General features: G+C 45.7%; 2 protein-coding genes across 8 annotated transcripts; one reads left to right on the top strand and one right to left on the bottom strand.

Annotated features, from left to right (window-relative positions):
- Positions 1-152: 152 nt before the first annotated feature.
- abcf3 (ATP-binding cassette, sub-family F (GCN20), member 3) lies at positions 153-6,398 on the bottom strand. The gene is made up of 21 exons (XM_044119908.1): positions 6,275-6,398; positions 5,493-5,640; positions 5,335-5,411; positions 5,184-5,239; positions 4,956-5,053; positions 4,700-4,822; positions 4,356-4,622; positions 4,194-4,274; positions 4,052-4,111; positions 3,922-3,978; positions 3,827-3,849; positions 3,657-3,712; positions 3,372-3,572; positions 3,125-3,201; positions 2,954-2,998; positions 2,739-2,871; positions 2,573-2,661; positions 1,996-2,087; positions 1,787-1,919; positions 660-747; positions 153-587 (listed from the first exon to the last, which is right to left on the bottom strand). The coding sequence occupies exons 1-21, from the start codon at positions 6,345-6,347 to the stop codon at positions 429-431; spliced, it is 2,136 nt and encodes a 711-aa protein (XP_043975843.1). The 5' UTR covers positions 6,348-6,398; the 3' UTR covers positions 153-428.
- Positions 6,399-7,804: 1,406 nt separating this feature from the next.
- lrch3 (leucine-rich repeats and calponin homology (CH) domain containing 3) lies at positions 7,805-22,332 on the top strand. 7 transcript variants are annotated; one of them, XM_044119903.1, is made up of 20 exons: positions 7,805-8,120; positions 10,341-10,485; positions 11,194-11,320; positions 11,408-11,513; positions 11,590-11,726; positions 11,792-11,895; positions 11,979-12,072; positions 12,169-12,250; positions 12,332-12,474; positions 12,597-12,652; positions 12,740-12,785; positions 12,862-13,008; positions 13,180-13,221; positions 13,366-13,419; positions 13,754-13,787; positions 13,867-13,980; positions 14,368-14,465; positions 14,536-14,673; positions 14,747-14,824; positions 15,579-18,191. In XM_044119903.1, exons 1-20 carry the CDS (start codon positions 7,871-7,873, stop codon positions 15,774-15,776), a joined length of 2,193 nt encoding a protein of 730 aa, XP_043975838.1. In that variant the 5' UTR covers positions 7,805-7,870; the 3' UTR covers positions 15,777-18,191. The 7 variants fall into 7 exon arrangements, with proteins under 7 accessions (XP_043975838.1, XP_043975836.1, XP_043975841.1 ...); XM_044119901.1 differs by having other exon boundaries at positions 13,177-13,221; positions 15,579-18,189; XM_044119904.1 differs by lacking the exon at positions 15,579-18,191 and adding an exon at positions 18,240-22,332 and having other exon boundaries at positions 7,806-8,120; positions 13,177-13,221.
- Positions 22,333-22,455: the final 123 nt, after the last annotated feature.

Here is a 22,455-nt window from a genome sequence, read left to right as displayed (position 1 = left end):
TGCTACTAAAAACAAAAACAGATCATCGGTTGCATTTGAAGTGGCTGGAGTGCAGCAGAACCACAGCTGGTTCTGGTAAAACCGGGCTCATGGTGTGAAATGTTGTGGATATTCTGCTCCCTTTCACTGAGGCGAAGAAGATGAACAGAAACTAAACTTAATGGCATCATGTTTTATTTTCTGGTCCTTATAATCTCATAAAATCTCGGAGGTCTCAACAGGTTCTGTTTGACCCAACATTTAAACTCGAGTCGTTCCCAATCCAGAGTTCACTGGGACTGCGCCAGGTGACCCCAACAGCCAATCACCTCGCAGCAGGTCGCCTGAGCAGAGGATGACAGTTCTGGCCCTCCCATGTGCTCTGACTGCTTATTGGCTGTTTCTCCAGGATCCTTTGTGGGCGTGGTCAGTCGACAGGGGGCGGGGCCTCACAGGTAGCCCTCTTTCTTGAACTGCTCTTGCAGGATGTCCCGGTACTCGTCAAAGCCGCCATCGACCCGCCACACCTTCCCGCTGTCGCACACCCACAGCTCCTTACACACCAGGCGGATGAGGCGCTCGTCGTGAGACACGAGGATGACCCCGCCCTGTATGGGGCGTCAGACAGGTGAGGGGCTAAGATGAGACACTGGGTCAGGAGGAGAAGCGGACACACCCACCTTGAACTTGTTGAGCGCTTTGGCCAGAGCCTCGATGGTCTCCATGTCCAGGTGGTTGGTCGGCTCGTCCAGGATGTAGAAGTTCGGACTGAAACACAGAGGAACGTGTCAAACTCGAGGTCCAGGGGGCCAAATTCGGCCCGCTGTAAGTTTTTATGTGGCCCTCTGGAGTCCAGAACAGGAATCTGATCCAAAGAGTCAATTTTGCTCCAAGTCCAGAGAAATAAAAGTAGTTCATAGCTACAAATGTTACATGTTAATCAATTAATTGCGTAACAAAATAAAATGAGCTCAATAATTTATATTCTGATGATTAATATTTTTTGAAAAGCAATTTTGTTTACAGAAATGTCAATCAGTTTTATTCATGGATTAGGTTGTGTTTTTCCCTTTTTGTTCATTATTTATTAATTATTATGATTCAATTTATTATTTGGGTGTTAAATGGTACTACTATAACGATAAAAGTGAAAATAAAAGCTGTTTTCTTCTGCTTTAGATAACTCTGGTTGTGACTGCATGGCGCAACAATCATGGCCCTGCAAACACCAATGCTGTTCTTGACAAAATGTTTAAAATGGTTCTTTAGGAGACCCGTCACATGAAGAGTGATTTTTATCACCAAATTTAATATTTTTTTCAATTTTATTGCTATGTTTTGATATTTCAATGAAAGAAAAAAACGGGAGGAAACAGTAAAAGTAACAATGCTGAGAACAGTTTTTTAAAACACAATTTGGAATTAATTATGACAAAAATAAATCAAAATTCTTATTGTAAGAATTTGTTAAGATGAATGAGAAACAGTGAGATAAAAGTCACTCTGGTGGTTTCTGGATGGTAACACAACAAAACACGTGTGTTTCCCAGCAGCCATTGTACAGCACATACAGCGGTAAGAGGTGCTAGAGCTCTGCTGGGGTTGCTAGGTAACGGACAGAGCCTGCTTATCTGCTAGATTCCAGAGGTTTATGTAACGATTCATTTTCTAGACACCAAAATAGATTTTATTGCCAAAAACAGCTGCGTGTTTTTGTTTATTTAGCGCTTGGGCTGATTTGTTTTTTTTTGGAAGAAATAAAAAACCAAATGAAAGTACAAATCCGTGCAAAAAGTGACTGTGTTACCATGGCATGGTCATCTGGGCGAACGCCACGCGGCTCTTCTGTCCCCCCGACAGGCTGGCCACCGGCCGCGTGGCCAGCTCCCCGGTGATCCCGTAACCTCCCAGCTGGTGCCGATACTCCTCCTCTGTCCGACCTGCAGCACAAACACAGCGGCCAATCAGCGCTCGCCGCCCAGCCACGGGTCACGGATCTGTTGTCACCATGGTTACCGGGAAACTTGTTAAGCAGCAACTCCACGGCACAGACATTCAGGTCCAGCTGGTCCACGTGATGCTGACTGAAGTAACCGATCTTCAAGTTCCTGACAAAGAGACGGCAGTTATACGCCAGCTGGAGAAAAACCAAAGGCTGTCTCCAAATTTCTTCCTGCAAAACTTTCCCCAGGTTCTTTAAAAGGCATCAAATGTTCTCGTATCAAATCATGAACAAGCCCTCATCAAATCAAAACGTTCTCCTGATCAAACAGTAAAAATTATCAGAAAAAAAACTTCTTCAGTTCAACAAGAAAATTGTCCTGATCTGAAAATGAAACTTCAATTAAAAATTTTTTTAAAAAAGTTTTTGTGATTGATCAGTGATGTTTTTCCAATCAAAACATTAAGATTCCTATTTAAAAAGTAAAAGTTCCCCAATCAAAGTCTACAGATACTGCAATCAAAGCGTAAAGGTTTCTGATTACACAGATTTCTGATTAAACCTTTCATCAGAAACATTTATTTAACCGTTAACATAGATTATTAGTTTACTCACAATCAGCCAATCTGATTGGACGCCAGGCGGCCTCACCTGTGAGCTTGTCTGATGCCACTGACTGGCGTCAAGTCGTCCATCAGCAGTTTGAGGATGGTACTTTTACCGGCACCATTTTCACCAACCTGCCAGCAAAACCAGTTCAGAATCGGTGCTGTAAGTCTTGGACTAGGTGACTTTCTGATCAACTGGTGATACGTACGATGCAGATGCGAGACTCGAGGTCAGCCGACAGGTTAAGTCCGGAGAAGAGCGGCCGATCTTGACTGTAGTAAAACTCTACTTCATCTAACTGAAGAATAGGGGGAGACAACTTCTCAAAGTTATCTGGAAACCTACAAGAAAACATGAATAAATGAATCCATAACCAGCATCATCTCTTCTCTGGTGGATCTTCCAGTTTGTGAGGTTTCTTACCTCAAAGTGGTCTCAGATTCTTTCTGAATTGGTTTTAGCTCCGGTCTGCAGGACACAACAACAGTTACATCAGCAGGAGAAGCAATGCAACTCCAGAAACAGTAAAACACAAAACACAAAGTCCATGAAAAACACAATGATTAACAACATTAGGTCAGCATGGGAACTTACAGCTTTTCCAGGAGCTTGATCTTACTCTGGACCTGGGCAGCTCTGTTGGCGTTGTACCGAAATCTGTCAATGAAAACCTGAAACACAAACACTTTAAGTATTATTCTGAGCCCGTGGCAGCTTCAGGAGTTTGTCTGAGATAATATAGAGCCTGGGATTACTCCATATTATTCTGATACCAGGATCATTTCAGGTATTAGCCTGAGCCCTGTAGTGTCTTGTAGTACCCGGTAGTACCCAGTAGTACCTGTATGTGTTGCCTGTACTGCATCTGCGCCTCGTACTCTCGATGCTGGTTCTTCAGGCGATCCTCTTTGGTCTTCAGGAAGTTCTCGTAGTCGCCACGGTAAGTGTCCAGCCTCTGCGAGTGCAGGTGGATGATGTCTGTCGCCACAGCATTCAGGAAGTTTCTGTCGTGGGAGACGACCAAGATGGTGGACTGCCACGTCTGAGGGAGACGAGTCATTCAGCTCACAATAGCTCGCAGCTAATGACTCCATTGTTTCCTATGAGTGATGCTATAGCTACAGACCTGCAGGTAGTTCTCCAGCCACAGAATGGCTCTAATGTCCAACATGTTGGTAGGCTCTGAAACACACACAGTCATTAGAGGACGACCAAGAGGGCACGGCTAGCTAAGGGTGTAGCTGGCTGAGGGCGGTGCTAATTAGGGCAGGACTAGATGGGGTGGGGGTAACTTACCATCCAGCAACAGCAGGTCAGGCCTGGTGGAGGAAACACAGACGGGTTAATTAGGGATCATGTGACCTGACGGGGAGGAAACGTTGGAAACTCACCGAGCGAAGAGCGCCCTGGCCAGGGCCAGCCTCATCCGCCATCCTCCGGAGAACTCCCTGCACACAGAGGACATACGAGTTCTGAGTGGTCCAGAAACAAAAAAACCAACAAGGTCTGACCGTTACTCACTTGGTGGGCTGCTGTTGCATTTTGGGAGAAAACCCGAGACCGGCCAGTATGACTGAGGCTCTGATTGGACGATAAGATGCAGACAGGATAAAGAATCGTTCTAGTACCAGGCTTTGTGCAACTAATGTGTTGCCATAGTTACCGTGCCGGGGCCTTGTCGGCTTCGATCTCCTCCAGTTTGGCGTAGAGCTCCGACAATCGCACGCTCTCCATCCCGTCGGCCCTGAAACGACAACAACCCAACATCACAGTTCACGTTGAGATGAAATCGCTCGCCGCAGCCCGAACGTTAGCCAGATCTTACGTTCCGTTGGCGATTCGCGCGTTGAGCCGCCGCTCCTCGTTCAGCAGGTCTTCGCGCTTGGTGTCGCTCTCTAGCACACTCTGCAGTGCTATTGTGTCGTCTCCTGCCACTTCCTGCTCCACATGTAGGATGGAGATGTGGGCCGGTACTCTCAGGTTCCTGCTAGCTAGCATCTTCAGCAGCGTGGTCTTCCCCAGACCGTTCCGACCAATCAGACCATACCGCCGGCCCGACGCCAAGGACAGCTCTGTCCCCTGCAGCAGACATCTGAACGCAACAGCACATGGAATTAAGCACGATTTTAAACGGCGCCACCTGCTGGCTGTGATGAGGGCGGTCCTCACCTCTCTCCAAACGAAATGTCAAAGTTCTCGATTCGGATGTCGTAGCTGCGGTTCTTCCCTGACTGGTCAGCGCGGCTTTCTTTCTTATTGCTGGCCTGACTGGCTGACGCCTCCTCCAGAACCCTGGGAGGACACGGGTGAGGAAATGTGAGAGAAGACAGGTGAGAGAACAAGTGGAGACAGGCAAGAAGAAGAGACAGATGAGTAAATTTGAATGGAGACAGGTAAGGACAGGTGTTGTCGCTCAGTGACTCACGGCGGACCGGTGGCTTTCTGAGTATCCCTCTCGGTCCTGCGCTCATTCTTGGCTTTCAGCTTGGCTTCAGCTTTTTCCAGCTTCTTGGCATCGACCGTCTGGAGAGCGACAAGAACAGAGAGACAGAAGGTCAGAGGTAATTAGAACCCATCTCTACAGCAGGCCATGGGGAACCACAGAGGCTGAGTCTGCTTTAAGGTCAGTAAGTAAATATGAGTGCAGACTCACTGTGTTCTGGGGACGTTTCATCATCCAGATTCCCTGGATGTCCTTGGCTGTTGAGACTGAGGAGAACCACACAGATCAACATCAGGCTGATAAAAACTGAAAGAAAAACTAGACAAAACTGGGCGGCCATCTTAGAGCCGTCCAACATTACCAGAGTCCGCGGACATCTGAGAGAGCTGCACTGGAGCGTCCAGCAGCATCTGCTTCTGAGGATGATGATGGTTGTTCCTGGAGACACAAACCCCACGTTTACCTCCTGATCACCATCATCATCATCACTGACAGACCAATCACATAGAGGGACCTCACAGCTTCAGGGTGTTGAACATCTGCAAGCAGATGTCTCTGATGTCATCCTCGTTTTTACTGTCAGCAGAAACGTCCTGCAGGACGCCACCGATGGCGTCAAACACCTCCTCGCCATCCTCAAAGTCGGAGCTGCCGCTGTCCAACACACCTGTAGCACATTACCATGGTTACATTCCAGTCAGCTGAACCACATTTCCAGGTAGGGCAGAGAAACACGTTGGCATGAAAACATTCGGGTTTTACATTTCCAAAGTGGCTCCTAGTAACACACTGGTCCTATTTAAATGAAGGCCTGGAGAAGGTTGACCTTTGACCCCACCAGCTACAACATCCAATGTGAGTGGCCATAATGTTGTGCCTGAGTCATACTTTGCCAGTGAAGCTAACTTTAAAACAGAGAATGCCTGGCACGCGCTGAGTCTGAGTAGAGCCCTGTTTGTAGTCCAACCTTATCCTTACTTTCCTACAAACATGGCGCCCGGTTTCCTGCTGTTCTGAAGGGCCCCGAATGGCAGCTGCTGTGGGTCTAATTCTGAGCCCGATTTAGCTCGAACCAGGTGCGGGTCGGCGCTCCCAGGGTGTCCCGGCTCCAGCTCATTCCCCCCAGGGAGCCGAGCCGCCAGAGAGCCGCCAGAGAGCCGCGGCTGCCCGGCTCACAGACGCACTAAAGGCCGCTGTGTGTGTACCAACCGGAGCCGGCGGCCGCTGGCTTCGTTCCCCCCTCCCGGCTCTAAGCGGCCATAAGCTGCCGGCACACAGCTCCTCTTTCCCCGGTGTCTCACCTGTGATGTAGTCGAAGAGCTCCGTGTCAATCTCAGGAAACTCTCTCTTTAGGATGTCCACGTACGTCGCCATGATACCCGGCCCTGGACACCACTGAAGTGCGCATGCGCCAGAATGCGACACCTCTCAGGATTATGGGGGATGGAGTCTATTGGTTCCGTGACGTCAGCACGAGAAGCCTCTCAAATTCAAAAATACTTTATTAATCCTAGAGGTTGATCAAATCTTACTTATATTATCCGCATTTGTTCAAACATTTGTTGCAGGTGCTGATAAATGCAGTATGTATTACTGCAGATATGAAGAAGCCTCTGACTGAAGACATGGTTTTTTCTTCACAGCCTGATGAAGAGAATGCTCAGGGTTTCGTTCCGTTTCTAATTCTTTTCAAAATGGAAAATATTCCTTAAATATCAATTTAAAAATCTGAAGTACAAAGAAGCAAATCCTTCTGTGTGCCAGATAAGTTTATTCATTTTTATTTTGATTGTTCCTAAACTTTCAACTTTGATCTTAAACAAGCCGTTTGAACAAAATGTAATTTAATTATTTAATCATAATTAATAATTTTCGTATTTATAAATGGTCTTAATGGTTTTTCAACTAGGAAATTCAAATTTTCGAGTTCTCATTACAAATGGGAGTAGTACTGTAGAACTATTAGGAGTACACAGTAAGTATAAAGAGTATACAGTACTCTTTATGATCAGTCTATATTAGTTATAAGTAAATGAATACACTAATACTTGACTCTGTGGTGCTGTGTTAGAATATAGAAAATCTATGATCAGACTGTAATGCTAGATGTATCAGCAGTATTTATATTAGTTTATTTCAGGGATAAGTCTGTACTGCTGTAGTTGTATTAAAATGTGTAGCAGGCTATAATTGTTGTGTACTATAGCATTTGTGGTTTGGCTGTAGTGCAGTATGTGTTAGTATGCAGTGATATATATGGTCACTTTGTAGCACTGCATTAATATTACAGTCAGCCTGTAGGATTGTGTTAGTGTTAGCAGTAGCACACAGTCATGTTTATGATCATTTTGTATTCCTGTAATATTATAAAACTGTATAATGGTATTTTGCTTCAGTAATATTAATTGCAGCACAAAGAAATATTTATCTGCAGCACTCTAGTAGTATTAGTATATGGCTGTATTTGGGATCAAATTACAGTATTGTGGCTATGTTAGTAGGAATATACTATAGCATACGTGTTTTGCCTGTTAGTGTACAGTATTTGTGGTCACTCTGTAGCAACGCTGTAATTTACGGAAGTATCATGATCGGTCTGTAGTCCTATATTTATGTCTGTAGAATATAGCAATATTTGTAATAAGTCTTAAATACCAAATTGCTATTAGAGTATATAAGTATTTGGGGTCGGTCAATAATACTGTGGTAGTATAGTACTCTATAAGTATAAGGCTATGCAGAAATATGTGTAGTCACTATGTAATAATGCATTAGCAGTACTATGTAGTACTGAAGCAGTGTTTCTGGTCAGTTTTGCGCTTCCTCCTCGCGCCACACTACGCATGCTCCTCTCCACAGCAGCCGTTAGCATCGGGGGCTAACAGCCGGAGCGTGTAATGGCGGCCTCGGTGTTACTGGGGTCTGCGGAAAGCACCGGACTCAACTTCACGGTCGGAGCCGGTGGCAATGGTATCCTCGGAAACTCTAATGGACTGGGCCAGGCGGGCCCTGCGTCCTGGAACCGCTCCCTGGACCGGGCGCTGGAAGAAGCGTCGGTAAGCGGCTGTCTGAACCTCAGCGGCAGGAAGCTGAAGGAGTTTCCCCGGAGCGCCGCCAACCACGACCTGACCGACACCGTCCGGGCCGGTAAGTGAGGTCCAAAAGCGGCCAGCAGAACCATAGAGTCCGACTGAGCTCTGTTGGGAGTGGTGAGGTGGTTAAGAGGGGTGTTTTAGGGGACTTAACGGGGGAAAAGTTGAAACCATCTTCCAATTCCAGAGGAGGAGGATGGAAAACAGTGAGGGCCGGTGTTGTGACAAACTGCGAGCCCCGGCTACATGAGGTCCAGCTTCCTCTTCTTTCAGCGGCGTCACACCGCTCATTGGTCGCTGACCGCTCAGATCAGACAATAAAGGGGATGTTTGGTTGTATTTTCCAACGGGGTAAAAGTTTAAAATTATCTCCTTCATGGAGGAACCTCTGCTAACTCTGCTTAGCACTGGTTACCAGTATTCCCAGTTAACACTGGCCGTATGACGCTGGTATTTTGACTGTTATAATTTTAACTCGTTTTAAACCTGCTCTCCAGGCTGGTTTCTCATGAAGGTGAGGCCGGGGGACGGACTGTTTATCAGGGGTAACAGATGATGACCGCACACCGGTGCGGTCCGGTTAAACTCAAACAGCAAGTTTTATTCCGCAGTCTCTGGTGATTCAGCTGGTCCGAGGTTCGGTTCGGATCAGACCCTGTAGGAAAGGTGAAGACACACCTGTGCATCTTTGTTGTTTTGATTTGAACGCCTACTGCTGGCTCCGCCCCTTTGGGACGGTGTGGACCAGGAAACAAGCGCCCCCCTAAAAGAGCCAAATCAGCCGATTATTGATCAGGCATAAGACAGATGAACCAAATCATGATTTATTTTAATAATTTATACACATTAAATGTGATCTATGAAGCTCCACCTAAGATGGGACAGATGGGGAGAAAAGGGAGCAAAAGATGATGAAATTGTAGGTAAAAATACAGGAAGATTGATTACAATGTGCTTATTTTGGGGTTCAGTGTGGTTGGGGAGGGGCATAACAGAGAGCAGATGTAGGCTCCCTTTGTTTGTGTCAGACTGTGACGGAGGAGGAAACTCAGCAGGAACTCCATCATCTGCTCTGCTTCATTTCTTCATTGTGTTTTCTGTTGAGTCTGGTTTTTGATTATGTGCAGCTGGAAAGATTATTGATCTTACTTTTTATACTTTCTGACAGTTGTTATGATGGTAACCATGGCAACAAGACGTTGTTTTCACAAAGAGGAGCGGCTGATTAGCATCTCACAATTCTGAGATAACACCTGAACTACAACCCAAAATCCCAGAGGAGATCATCTCTACTGCCCTGATATGGAGCTACTAGCATGTTATTACTATCTTCAGTCAGTGGCCTCTTCAGATTTGTTGCAAACTTGACTGCTACTGGAGATTCTTAATGCCCACAATGACTCTTTGGAGATACTTGGATGATTCCACAACATTTAGCTTTCCTTTAGGATGATGAAGTGTTTCCAAACAGGTCATATTGATCAGTATAAAGCCTTATCTTCCATCTATGGTAACGTGGTTAGACTGTTGGGTTACCACGGTAACCAGTGCTAAACACACTGGTTGCCCTGAAGGAGGTTCTGCCTCTGGTTCTGTCCCTGCTGTAAACAGGAGCACCTGGTTACCGGCTAACAGAGCGCGCTCAGATCGTTTTCCGTTAACAGAGCGATGCTCAGATTGCTCTCCGCTAACAGAACATGCTCAGATCGCTCTTTGCTAACTGAGCGCGCTCAGATTGTTCTACGCTAACAGGGCGCGCTCTGATCACCTTCCCAACTGCTCTGACAGCAGCTGCTCTCTCTGCGGTTCCTGTCAGATCAAACTGAAACCCAACTCTGTGGTTTTGGTCTGTGGTTCACCCCTCTCCCTCAGCAGCTCGAACTACGTTACCCATAACTCCCGGCTACAGCTCCATCTCTCCCAGAATCTGAGCTGAGGGCCTGGTGGCAAACAAACAAACAGGAAGTCCTCCAACAAACCCCTTCCTGTTTGTGATGGTGGATTGATGAGCATCACCAGCTGCTGTTACAAACAAGGAAGCTGAGGTTACCGTGGTGATGAGTGCTTCCTGCAGCCCTCACAGCTGCTCTGATAAATATAGAGTCTGTGGGTCGGCTCTGCATCATGTCGCTGGTAGAGGAGTCAGCGGGGAGCAATGGTGGGAGGAGAACAACGACAGCAGGGAGGAGTCCGGGTGATTCAGCAGAATCACTTCTATTTAATCTGGAGTCAGAGAACCAGAACCAGCATCTAACTGATCTGTGTGTGTGTCCAGATCTGTCCCGGAACCGGCTGTCGGAGCTTCCTCTGGAGGTTTGCCTCTTCGTGTCTCTGGAGTATCTGAACCTGTACCAGAACTGCCTGAGGTCTCTGCCGGACGGCCTGGTGAACCTACAAGCCCTGACGCACCTGAACCTCAGGTCACACACACACGCATGCACACCCACACCCACACACACAAATGTACATCTACAAACTGAGGACTTCACATGCACTGTAAAGTTTGATGTTTTATCCCGTTGTCTCCATCTGTAAGGCTGTAGAGAAGACAGGAAATGGAACTGCTGTTTGTGTGCTTTGTCTCTGATAAGCTGATAAGAGACATGAAATAATTAGTACTTTAGGATTTATCTGGGTTGGTAAAGAGTTAGTAAAGGGCTAAATTAAAAACTAGCTCTGTTTTTGTTACTTTTGTTAATTTTATGCTTATCATTTAAATTCCTCTAAATTTAATTTAGAAAAAGCTAAGGTTGCTAAACCTTTTCTAAATTAGCTTCACTATTATTAGCACTTCAGAATTTATCTGGAAAACCATACACAAGATAAGATAAATGCAGCCAAAGTTTCCAAAAATGCTAAGTTAAAAACTAGCTTTGTTATTATTAACAGAGATCATTTTAAGTTTAACACTTGGGAATTTATCTGGAACCGCTAGGCTAAACGTTAGCCCTGGTGTTTATTTTTAGCTTACTGCTTTAGAATCCATCTGGAAAAATATATTTAGAGGAAGATAACTGCACTAATAACTTTCAAAGTTAGCAAAATGCTAAGTTAAAACTTAGCTCTGCCATTTGTGGTTGAATGGTCTCCACCTCTGCTGACCCGTCCGTCTGTCCGTCCTCCTCCAGTCGGAACCAGCTGTCCGTCCTGCCGGCCGTCGTCTGCAGCCTTCCTCTGAAGGTTCTGATTGCCTCTAACAACAAACTGGTTTCTCTGCCAGAGGAACTGGGCCAGCTGAGACACCTCACTGAGCTGGTGAGTGCAGTTCCTGATGGGCTGATCAGACCCGTTATTGATCAGAACTTTTGTTCGGTTCTGATATCTTGCTGTCGGGTCTGGCAGGATGTGAGCTGTAACGAGATCCGGACGTTACCGTCCCAAGTGGGTCAGCTGGAGGCTCTGAGAGACCTGAACATCCGGAGGAATCACCTGGTCCGACTCCCTTCAGGTAAACTCACTCAGACTCACCCGGACCAGCCGGGAGCAAAACCAGAACCGGATCAGAACCATGTGGCTGCTTTCAGAGCTGGCTGAGCTTCCTCTGGTGCGCCTCGACTTCTCCTGCAACAAAGTGACCTCCATTCCCGTCTGCTACCGCGGCCTGACCCAGCTGCAGGCCATCGTCCTGGACAACAACCCGCTGCAGAGCCCGCCCGCACAGGTACGCAGGAAGTGACATCACAGCTGCTGCTCTGCGGCTGAGCCTAACGCCGTTCTGTCCTGCAGATCTGCATCAAAGGGAAGGTCCACATCTTCAAGTTCCTGAACCTGGAGGCCAGTAAGACCACACCGGAGCTGCCCGAGTTCGACAGGAGACCTCTGACCTCCTGGTCTGACCCCACACACACACGCACTGTAACGCTGCTCCTTCAGAATAAAAGCCTCATGACTGACTGCAGCTGTGTCCCGGCAGTGTTGACGAGGCGTATCCAGGGCGACCGTACGGCGCGCTGGACTCGGGCTTCAACAGTGTGGACAGTGGGGACAAGCGGTGGCTGGGCAACGAGGTCAGACCGTACTGCCGGAGCCGATCTGGCCCGTTCCAATCCGGAGCTCCGGTCCGTCCTGCAGGGACATTAACAGAAGCTCGTCTTCTGTTCCAGGTTTCAGAGGAACCGTCAGAGCTGCCGGTCAGAGACCAGAGGCGAGCCGGACCAGGAGGACATGTGCTGCCCAACGGGACACGTGAGACTCGCTCAGCCGCCTACAAACTGCCACCTCTTCACTTCCTCCTTTTTTCTTCCTGACTTCCTCCTCTGTCCCCAGCAGACGGGGAGCTGGAGCAGATAGACTTCATTGACAGCTGTGTGGAGGAGGAAGACGAGGGGAAGCGCCGTTCAGGAGCAGCAGACCGGAGCAGCCTCAGCTCTCAGTTCATGGCATACATCGAGAGACGCATCACCAGGGAGGTGAGGCTCCGCCCCCTCCTGCTGGAGGCTTTCATTCAGCCTGAGTCAATCAGGAAACATTGTTGACCTGAGCAGGACAGATCTTATTTTGAAAAGCTCTGATTTCCTGTCCATGTCCTCAGGGTTCCCCAGTGAAGAACAGCTTGGCTCGGGTGGAAGACATGAAGAGACACAGCAGGTTAATAAAAACACCTAGCCCCAACCACGTAACCTGTGTGTCCTCACTTCCTGTCTCACTTCCTGTCTGACATTCTGTTTCTCTCAGAAACATGGCCGACGGCGTCGCGGCGTCTTCGAGCTCCCAAAGTCAGGTATGATGATGGAGCCGTCTGACAAGAAGCGTCAGCGACAAACTGGTTCCTCATGTCCTTATCCATGTTTTTCCAGAGAGCTGGTTCCGGTTATGGTTCCGGTTCTGGTTCTGGAGGTGTGGAGAGGATGAGAAGAGAGGCTCAGCTCGCCGCTCTGAGGTACGATGAAGAGCGGCAGAAGAACCGTTCTCTCCAGAGAGACAGCGTCACCAGCTACTCCAAGGTACATTACCAGGCATTCAGACACCAGTTTAACACTTTGTTAACCGGTCGCTATTTCAAAAGGTCATAGACCAGTTTAACCATTTTGTTTCCAGTTTGCCAGTAGTTTCTGTAGTACCAGTTTAACTAGCAGGGGGCGCCTCTAACTGTTCCTGCTGTTGTCTTGCAGCAGAAAGCAGCTCAGAGTCCGTCCAAGTCCAGTCCAGAACCTGAGGTGAGTCAGTCTTCATTTCTTACTCATTTACTTGCAGACCCTCTTCTTCTTCATGTTGATTGGACAGCGCAGAGCCGTAGCCCCGCCCCTGTGTTTAGGCCACGCCCCTTCATGTTTGTTGATGTGTCTGGTGTTTGTTGTCAGAACGTCTACCCCTCCAGGCGCTCCACCCACACAGATGACTCTGCCCTCATCATGGTAAGAGCTTGGAGCTCCACCCACAAGCTCGCATCTCATTAACGGTTTTCAAAATAAAAGCATGCAAAGGGATCAGTGGGTTTTCTGCATGTGACATCACAGATTCCTCTCTGTTGGTTTCTGGTCCAAAGATGAAAGAAAACTTCTTCCTTCTGGTTTCTGACCTCTGACCCCTGACCTGACCTCTGTCCCTCTGTCTTTGCATGTTGATTTGAATTGGTGATAACTTCTTGTTTCCTACTGGTTTCCTCTCTGTCACTTCCTGCTCTCACAGCTCTGGAAGCTCTCTCAGGTGTGTCCAGGTGTGTAACCGTCCTGTGTTTTGTCTTCTCAGCAGGGAGAGGACAGAGCCACCTTGTCTCCTACAGGTAAGAGCAAGACCAACCTGAATACTGCACTAACCTCACCTACAGCCGCTCCCACTCTGAACCGTCTGTTTTCTCCCAGCCAATCAGTCGCCTTCGTACCCCGGCTCAGGAGGCGGGGCTTCCAGTCGGACGTCCAGCCTGCGGCCAGATAGCTTCCTGTATCGCCTCGGTCAGAGGGACGAGAAGAGAAAAGGTGTGTTTTCACCTGCGATGTTTGAATGGATATGTGAACGTCAGTGCAAGGCTTTCTGGGTAACGAAAACCAAAACAAGCATACTAGCCTAGCGCTAGCTGCAGAAACCGCTAAAATCTGACGCCTCCATCTTGTTTCCATCTGGTGGAGAAGGAAGTTGCTCTCAGTGTCTTCAGAGGTTTTTGTGTGGTTTCCTTCAGTGGTTCTTGGCGCAGCGCCCCCACAGGCCAGGAGGGGAACAGGTTAGTTTGACTCAGAACTACAGCAGCTGCAGATGGAGCAGATGATGGAGTTCTGGTTCCAGTAGAATCCAGTCTCCCGGACTGGTTCTGGAGGTATAGAAAACATCCGTAGCTGGAGCGTGACTCTTCCCTCTCTGCCCTGCAGGGGACGCCGTCACTGCGCTGCCTCAACCCAAGGAGGAAGCTCCTGCTGCTCCTCCTCTGGTGGGCGAAGATGCAGCGCTGGTGGAGCAGCTCAGGAAGGTAAGTAGCTCCGCCTCCTCCTCTACTGTCCTGTGATTGGTCTGCTCACCAACTCTCTCCTCCCGCCCAGAACATCGAGGCCCGGCTGAAGGTGGCGCTGCCGAGCGACCTGGGCGCCGCCCTGACAGATGGCGTGGTGCTATGCCACCTGGCCAATCACGTGAGGCCGCGCTCCGTCCCCAGCATCCACGTCCCGTCCCCCGCTGTGGTGAGTGTCTCTGATTGGTCAGTTGATGCTGTCGCCCCAGCTGACCTCCGCTGACCTCTCTCTGTCCCTGCAGCCTAAGCTCACCATGGCCAAGTGTCGGCGCAACGTGGAGAACTTCCTGGAGGCGTGTCGCAGGATCGGAGTCCCACAGGTGAACACACACCTAGGAGACGGAGGCTGAATCCAAACCAGTCAGACCGCAGACTGCAGGGAGGACCAGCTGAACTTTAACATCAATACATCAGTGTTTAGATACCTAACAGACCGGCACCCCAACCAGGAGCTTAAAAACTTCCTGTGTTGAGCCATTCTGTCTGTAATTCACTACAGGGTGCAACACCAACTAAAGACAAATAAAAAAAAAATAAAATTCCTTCTGGATAATTCCTGTAGTGCACCGATTGCTGTGGCCGATCACTGATTTTTAAGAAACCTGAACTGCTCATTTCAATTTTGGCTAAGTACCTAATAGTTTAATAAAATGCTTATTTTCTTATTTACTGAAGGATGTAGATTTTTTATTTGTATTTATAATGTTGTATAAAACAAGAATAGCTGGTTGAAAGAAAAGTCAGCAGAATGTACAACTTTTTTTTAATCCCATTAATTGTCAGAATAATTGATTATTAAAGTAATAGTTAGTTGCAGCCTGGCTCAGAGAGGCCGGTTGTAAATCAGAGACTTTATGCTCACAAACAGCAACTGTCCTCTCAGCTGTTGACTTCCTGCTCAAGTTGAGATGAGACTTTAAACTGGATTCAGTCTGAACCATCTGATTAAGTTTCTTCTTCTTCTCCTCTTTCTAAACTAACAGCTGCTTTTCTTCTCTTCATCTTCCCGTCTTCCATTTTGCTTCCTGTTTCACTCCTTATCCTCCACCGTGTCCATCACACTCACACACTCAGGACCGCCTCTGCTCGGTGGGCGACGTTCTGGAGGGGAAAGGGGGCGGGGTTTATGGGACGCTGCAGGTGTTGCTCTCAATGGCCCCGCCCACTCTTAGCCCCTCCCTCCAGGTCCAGATGGCCGGCTTTGCCCTGTTTTACCTGTCCGTTATGTCGGCGCTCTGCGCCATTTATGTCCACCTGGCGCCGCACGCTTAGACCCGACTGGACCGTCTACAGGACCTCCGTCGGGTTCGGTCCGTCCCACGTTTAGCTGTCGTCTCCCGCTGTAGCCACACCGTTCCTGACGCACAGAAACGTGGAATACTTCATGAACAAGCACAGCTGCAGGTTCTCTCTCCTCTGGCCGGGTCCAGTTGGGATGGTCGGTACCTCTAGTGAAGGTTCGTCCAAGTCCAGTCCAGATCTAACATCCTGTAAATGAGCCGGTCGGTACCGGGCCTCTGCAGGGCGTCCATGCATCCTTAAAACGTCTTAACTTAATATAGTTAAGATTAAGATCATAAAACGTTTTAAATCATTTTTAAAAATCAAAATGGATTTAACACGTTAATCACAGATGTTACATTTTGTCACAGCAGAACTGTTGGTTCTCATGTACATTTGGAAGTGACAGATTGGATCTTTTGGTCTGTTCAAACGGCTGTGGAAAAGGTCAGATATGAAATGAAAAACATTGGGTTGCGTTTGCCTGCTCTGTGAACGTAGCCTCGCTAATGCTGCGTTCAGACCGCACTGTTCCGCCAAAACGTATCCAGCGCCTCAAGTTGGACTCTTGATTTCAAGCGTCAGAATCGTCTGTTGTGTTCTGATGGCGACACAGATGGAGGACATAACCATGTCTGCCATCTTTGCTAGCTAGAATTAGCCTGCTAATTAGCATCGGGGCCTCCACATCCTGACAGGAACTGCATGTCAATATGTCACATGGTGGAGTCTCTGTGATTGACGCGCTACACGCCCGGCGACGCACCGTAGACGTACATCGAGTCGCGTTCGGTCTGAACGCAGCATTACAATCTGGACTGGGACTTGTGGACCTGAACTGGGGATGGTTATGGGACTTGTGGACTCGGCACAAACATTTTGGATGCAGCCCAGATTCTGTGGGTTTGACTGGGGTTTGTTAGGTTAGGTTATCTCTGACTGCACTGGGACATTTGGACTTGGACTCTGATTTGGACCTTTTCTGGGACTTGTACCAGGACGTTTTTTGGCTTGAACTGGGATTTCATGGACCTGAGGACAAGCCGTAACGTGTCTTTGCCGCTGTTCGCCGAGTCGTAGAGGGTCACGCCTCAGCTGGAGGCAGAACTTCCTGTCCGTTTGGCCCGTTTCCCGCCTGCTGAAGCTCCGCCCCCTCGTGCCTTACGTCCGCCTGCCTGTCTGAGTGTTTTTTACCGTTCTGACCGCGTGAAGTGGGTCAGAACTAGAACAGAACCGAGTCCGGGACTGTGGGAGTCGTCTCCATGGTAACTGTTATGTTCTGCTGCTGCTGTGAGGTCAGGATGAGGTCACACCCTCTGACCGTTCCCCTTTTTATAAGATGAAGAGTGATGATGATGATGATGATGATGATGATGTGTTTTTAACCTCGGATCGGTTTGGATTTTTCCTCTCGATTCTCTAAATAAAGTCCAGAAAAACATTTTGACTCATTTTTTCCCTGAGCTCACCTGAGTTAGAAATATTTCTAAGCTTTTCTTCTCCTGAAACGATTAATCAGAATAATCGATATGAGCCAGTTAGTTTGATAATTGATCAATTGTTAACTGCAGAATACAGATTCAACAGAAAACACCATTTGCTCAAAGAACATCACACTTAGAGCTGCAATGAAGTCAAACCTTTACAACAAATGTTAACGTTTTACATCTAAGATAGAAAAATCAACCGTTGTCTGTTATTATTTTCACCCAGAACTCCTTCAGTAGCAGTTTTAGCTCCACCTGGTTCAAATTCGGTAAACAAAACCTCAAATATATATATTTATTTCTATTTTTATGCATTTCTAAGACAAAATGATTAAATGAAAAATCTGCAAGTTGCATCTTAGAATTACAGAAAAAAATAAATTCTGTAAAGAGTCTTAATTTCTACGCCTGGCAATTCTGAATCGATTCAAAACTCTCAGAAATTGATGTTAGTCAATTTGAATCGATTTTAATTCTGCTTAAAATTATATTTTGATATTTTTTTTAAGAAAAAGCCAGGCAGCTAAGCTAACCTATTACCAGTGAATGAAGTTACAGATATTTATGCAGAAATGGAGCCTGTTAGAATTTTTTTAATAAATTTTTTATTTGTCTTTTCATCTTGTGTCCAAAACTTAAACTGAGTCCCAGAAACAAATTGGTTTCTGAAAGAAAAATTGTTTCAGAATCGAATCGCCGGATGCTAAAAGATTCGCATCTCTATTGCAGCCCTACTTGTGAGTGAAAGAAAACAACAGTCCTTTAGGCTGCTGACTGGCAGTGCTCAGCAGCAGCACTCCTTTCCTTCATCCCGCATCACTTTCTGTTCTTCCTGCTTCTTTTTCCTGAGTTGCCATGGTTACGGTTGTTTTGTTCCTTAATTTAAGTTGTCATCGTTTGACCCACCTTTCTGTTGACGCCCCGCCCGTCGCCGTCTGCTCTTCTTCTGTGGTGTTTGTCTGTGCAGACTAAGTTGTGTCTTCCGCTCCACATCCTGGAGGAGCGAGGGCTCCCCCAGGTGGCCGGGACGGTCAGTGCGCTGCTGGACCTGGCTCCTCCCAAGCAGTCCGTCTCCACGACGACGGCAACGCCACCTGGGCCCTCCGTGGTCATCTAGCCGCTGCACGCATTCAGTCGGCCTCCTGTAACAACGAATCAGAGCTCGCCGAGTTCCCACAGCCAGAAACGAGTCGTGACGCCGTTCAGGAAGCTGTGTGGCGTATGGAAGCCCATCAGTGCCAGGAAGTTAAAATCAGGAGTTATAAATGAAAATGTCGATAATGTTTGGTTGTGCTGATTGATCCAGATCAACACTAATGTCTGAGTTTCCATGGTAACAGCAGGTTTTACTGCTTTGACTGGAGGAAAAACTCATAAACAAGATATTTTTTAAACTCTAAAACGTGTTTAGACTATTGGTTGGGAAAAATCCAACTCAGGCAGTGAGTTTTTGACCATTTTGTTCTTGTGGAACATCTGATTGTTTTGCTTTTTTGTGGGAATATTTTTTATAAAGTGAGTGGGAAATTTTATTTTAAAAATTTTCTCTCAACCCTTTAAATTAATCTAAAGTACATACCAATTGAACTGTAAAAGTACATTTAAAAACTATTTACTTTTGTGTGAAAAGTTAGATTTTACACTGATTTACCATACTTTTTGATTTTAGCTTTTACCATGCTGGTTGATTTAATTTTTGCTCAAATGGGCTTCCATACAGCGTCCATACAGACTTCTGGCAGGTGAGTGTTTTTGTCTGGATGTTTGAGGCATTCTCACTGATCCCAGTACACAGGAGTCAAACAGAGGCTTTCCTACTGGTGCAGGACTGGTAACCTGCTGGAAGCTGCATGTGGATCTGATGGAGACACAAAGAGCTGAGATCAAACCGTCACGACTGAACTGAACGAGTCTTTAGAAACTGAACGAGTCTTTAGAAACTGAACGAGTCTTTAGAAAATAAATGAGTCTCGAGAAACCAAATAATTCTTCAGAAACTGAAACAGCTTTGGGCAACTGAACATGTCTTGAGTAACTAGACTGGTCTTTGGAAACTTAACGAGTCTCAAGGAAGGGAACTAGTCCTGAGAAACCAAAGGAGTCTTTAAAAACTGAACTAGAAAGAAGACCAGAGACAGCAAGCGAGTCTTGAGAAACCAAATATGTCTGGTGTGACCAGACAAGTCTTGGGAAATAGAACGAGTCCTGAGAAAGAGAATAGGCCAGAGAAACCGAACGAGTCCTAGGAAAACGAACGATTCTGGAGGAACCAAACGAGTCTTTGGAAACTGAAGTCTCAAGGAACAGATCATGTTTTAAGAAAGAGAGTAGGCCAGAGAAACTGAACAAGACTTGGAAAAACTCAACTAGTTCCAAGAAAGAGAACAGGCCAGAGAAAGAAGGCGAGTCTTGAGAAACCAAACGGGTCTCATGTAACCAGGCAAGTCGTGGGAAAGCGAACGAGTCCCATATAGAGAGCGGATAGAGAGCACAAACACTGAAAGCTGACGAAGTTGGCAAACCAGTCATTGGAATCTTACTGATTGGTTGTGCTGATTGATCCAGCACAGCCAATAACAACCAATCACAAAAAAATAAATGTGATTTTTTTCTCCCTGTCAACGTAAAGACGTCAGTTTTTCATTTTAGTTTCGGGGAATATGTTTTGACTATATTTGGTGAAATACTAAAGGTCAATTTTTCTCCCAAACTCCAGGAGTTTTGGTTCGTATTCATGTTTGTAGGCACTGAACCCAGAAACTGAAACCATAAGTAAAATTTCAGGCTTTGCTGTTTTTTGCACATAACACTGTTTATAATTTTTATTTACTACTTTTGTTTCTATACAATGTTTTTTGTATCTATAGAACTTTAAAATGACCTTGTGGTTAAGGATAATAAAGCTAATTGCTGTCTGATTTAGTTTGAAAGCACTTCAATAAGTTAAGTTGAAACAATAGCTTAAGTTATAAAATAATAAAATACTCAAAGAATTTTGTATACAACTGACATTATAACATGCTATCTAGCTGATATACGACTGAAGCTTCTTTGATTGCTAAATGCTAAAATGATGCTAACACTAATCAGTAGCTACTGCTGACAAAGTTTGTTATAATATTTAAGTTACATTAAATGTATCACAATAATGTTTATTACTGCTGAGATGACCCAGCAGTTCTTAATTTAGCTTGGTTTGTTGCTACCATATATCATTAGCTTCAGCTAGCATTAGCTAGAATGCTGTTGAACTGTGCTTAGGTGGCTTACAGGCCCAAATGGCTTCAGTGAGTAAAGTAAATATTCTGATGGAACATTTGCTAAGTTGCTAAATGAGTTATCTTAAGCTGTTAGCACGGTTGACTCAAAAGCGAACTGTCTAACGCCAATAAGTTGTCAGAAAATGGAATAAAACTGATAATGATGAAGACAAAGCAGGAAACTATATGACCTAAAGTCCAGAAATTAAAAATGAGCATTACCAGTCAATGTTACTAGCTTCTAAGTTAACAGGGACAAAAGAAACGAAGATACAAAATAAAAGATTGCTAGCTTAATGCCAATGATCATTTTCAACTGCAGCTTATGAACAATTTATTGTTCTCACATTTAAAATGATTGAATTACTTTTGGTAAACCATTTGTACTGATAAGAGGCCAAAATTTAGGAAAGTAAAAACTCGGGCTAGGTTAGTTAGCTGTTAGCTGCTACACAGTTAGCAAAAGCTCATGTTACAATAGCAAACACAAGCTGTGCTTGATATGTTGGATCACTACAGACCTTTGATATACTATAGTATCAGAAATTCAGGTTTCTGTGCTGCAGCAGTGACCGGTCACGTGACGCATATTTAAAATATGGTTTTAAATCTAGTTTTTCTCACAGACTCTGACTCACATTAAGTGTGAAGTGCTCTGTATGTGAACAAGTTGACAGAAATGCCAGTAAGCAAGTTTCAGACCAGATGTTGGTTCAATTAAACACCAGAAATAAACAGAAGCCAGAATTTATACTGTATAATTATTTTACTTTAGATGTGGAAATTGTAACAGTGCTACCTATAAAAATGGCTTATATTTATTTCATTTTCTCAACTTCATACCTTCAGTTGCTGTGAAAAGCAGAAGTTCTGTTTAAAATCCAGTTTGTTTCTCCAGGCTCATTTCTTGGCCGCTGATTGGCCGGCTGTAGAAAGCCGACCAATCAGCAGAGAGCTAGGCGTTCCTCAGTTTAAGATTCGTTCCATTTTTGATGTTTTTTCTTCTTTGCTCTGTTTCTGGTCTCCATCAGATCCAAAGTCGCTTTGATCTTTCTGACTGAACCCTGAACTCTGACTGTCAGGCTTTCCGCCAATCCTGGGGCCAACAGATGAAATCATGTTTATACATATATGTTTGTTTGTTTTTATTGTTGTTTACATTCAGCTGTTTGGATTTCTTTTGTTCTGATTTTCACCCTGTAACGGAGCAGTTAGTGTTCAGAAATCTCCTGTAAATATATATAAATATAAATATATATATATATATATATATATATATACATGTGTAGATATGTTGTACATATGAAGCTGAAGCCTGTCTGTTGCCTTGGCGACACTGCAGGTTAAAGGTCACTGTTGGTTTGCTGTAGCGGTTCATCCTGCTCCGAGCGCACTACATTTATTTATGGAGCTCGTTTTAGTGGAGGAAGAAGACAACAACAGGAAGCGGCTTTTTAATTTAAAACATGTTTACTGAGGAGTTGTGCTGCGTTCAGGCGTAGTGGGACATCACTAAACACTAACCTAAAAACACTTCTCACAGTTTGTGCACAAACTTAGCTCCTGTTTTTACCCTGTAGCGCCCTGAGTTTAGGCTGCCAGGCAGGTGACTTGGCGTTGTAAAAACAATGAATTCAAGTTTCTGTCCTGCAGCAGTGACCAGTCATGTGACAAAGTCTCACTGTTTTTAAAGGACATTCCACCATTTTAAAGGACAGACATGTTTTTACTTTTTTTCTGTACAAAAGATGAATCCGACTGTTTGAAGAGTTTAAACAAAAAATAAATATTTTAATGTGATTTTTCTCCTTTTGTGTGTGTCTGATTTTAAACATTTCAGCTCTGATCTGATCAGTGCTGCACAGATCAGTACCTGGTGACAGGAAGTAAAATTGGACCCAAGTGGCCCAATTCAAATGCATG

Source organism: Gambusia affinis, linkage group LG06, assembly GCF_019740435.1.
Source record: "Gambusia affinis linkage group LG06, SWU_Gaff_1.0, whole genome shotgun sequence".
NCBI classification, from domain to species: domain Eukaryota; kingdom Metazoa; phylum Chordata; class Actinopteri; order Cyprinodontiformes; family Poeciliidae; genus Gambusia; species Gambusia affinis.
This window is presented reverse-complemented; position numbering and strand designations above follow the sequence as displayed.

Coding starts and splice junctions, on each gene's coding strand:
- abcf3 (XM_044119908.1), bottom strand. CDS start 6,347: ATGGCGACGTACGTGGACATCCTAAAGAGAGAGTTTCCTGAGATTGAC. Junction 5,412..5,492: donor ATGTTCAACACCCTGAAGCT/GTGAGGTCCCTC, acceptor TTGTGTCTCCAG/GAACAACCATCATCATCCTC. Junction 588..659: donor AAGCGCTCAACAAGTTCAAG/GTGGGTGTGTCC, acceptor CGCCCCATACAG/GGCGGGGTCATCCTCGTGTC.
- lrch3 (XM_044119901.1), top strand. CDS start 7,871: ATGGCGGCCTCGGTGTTACTGGGGTCTGCGGAAAGCACCGGACTCAAC. Junction 12,251..12,331: donor TGTGCTGCCCAACGGGACAC/GTGAGACTCGCT, acceptor CTCTGTCCCCAG/CAGACGGGGAGCTGGAGCAG. Junction 13,420..13,753: donor ATGACTCTGCCCTCATCATG/GTAAGAGCTTGG, acceptor TTGTCTTCTCAG/CAGGGAGAGGACAGAGCCAC.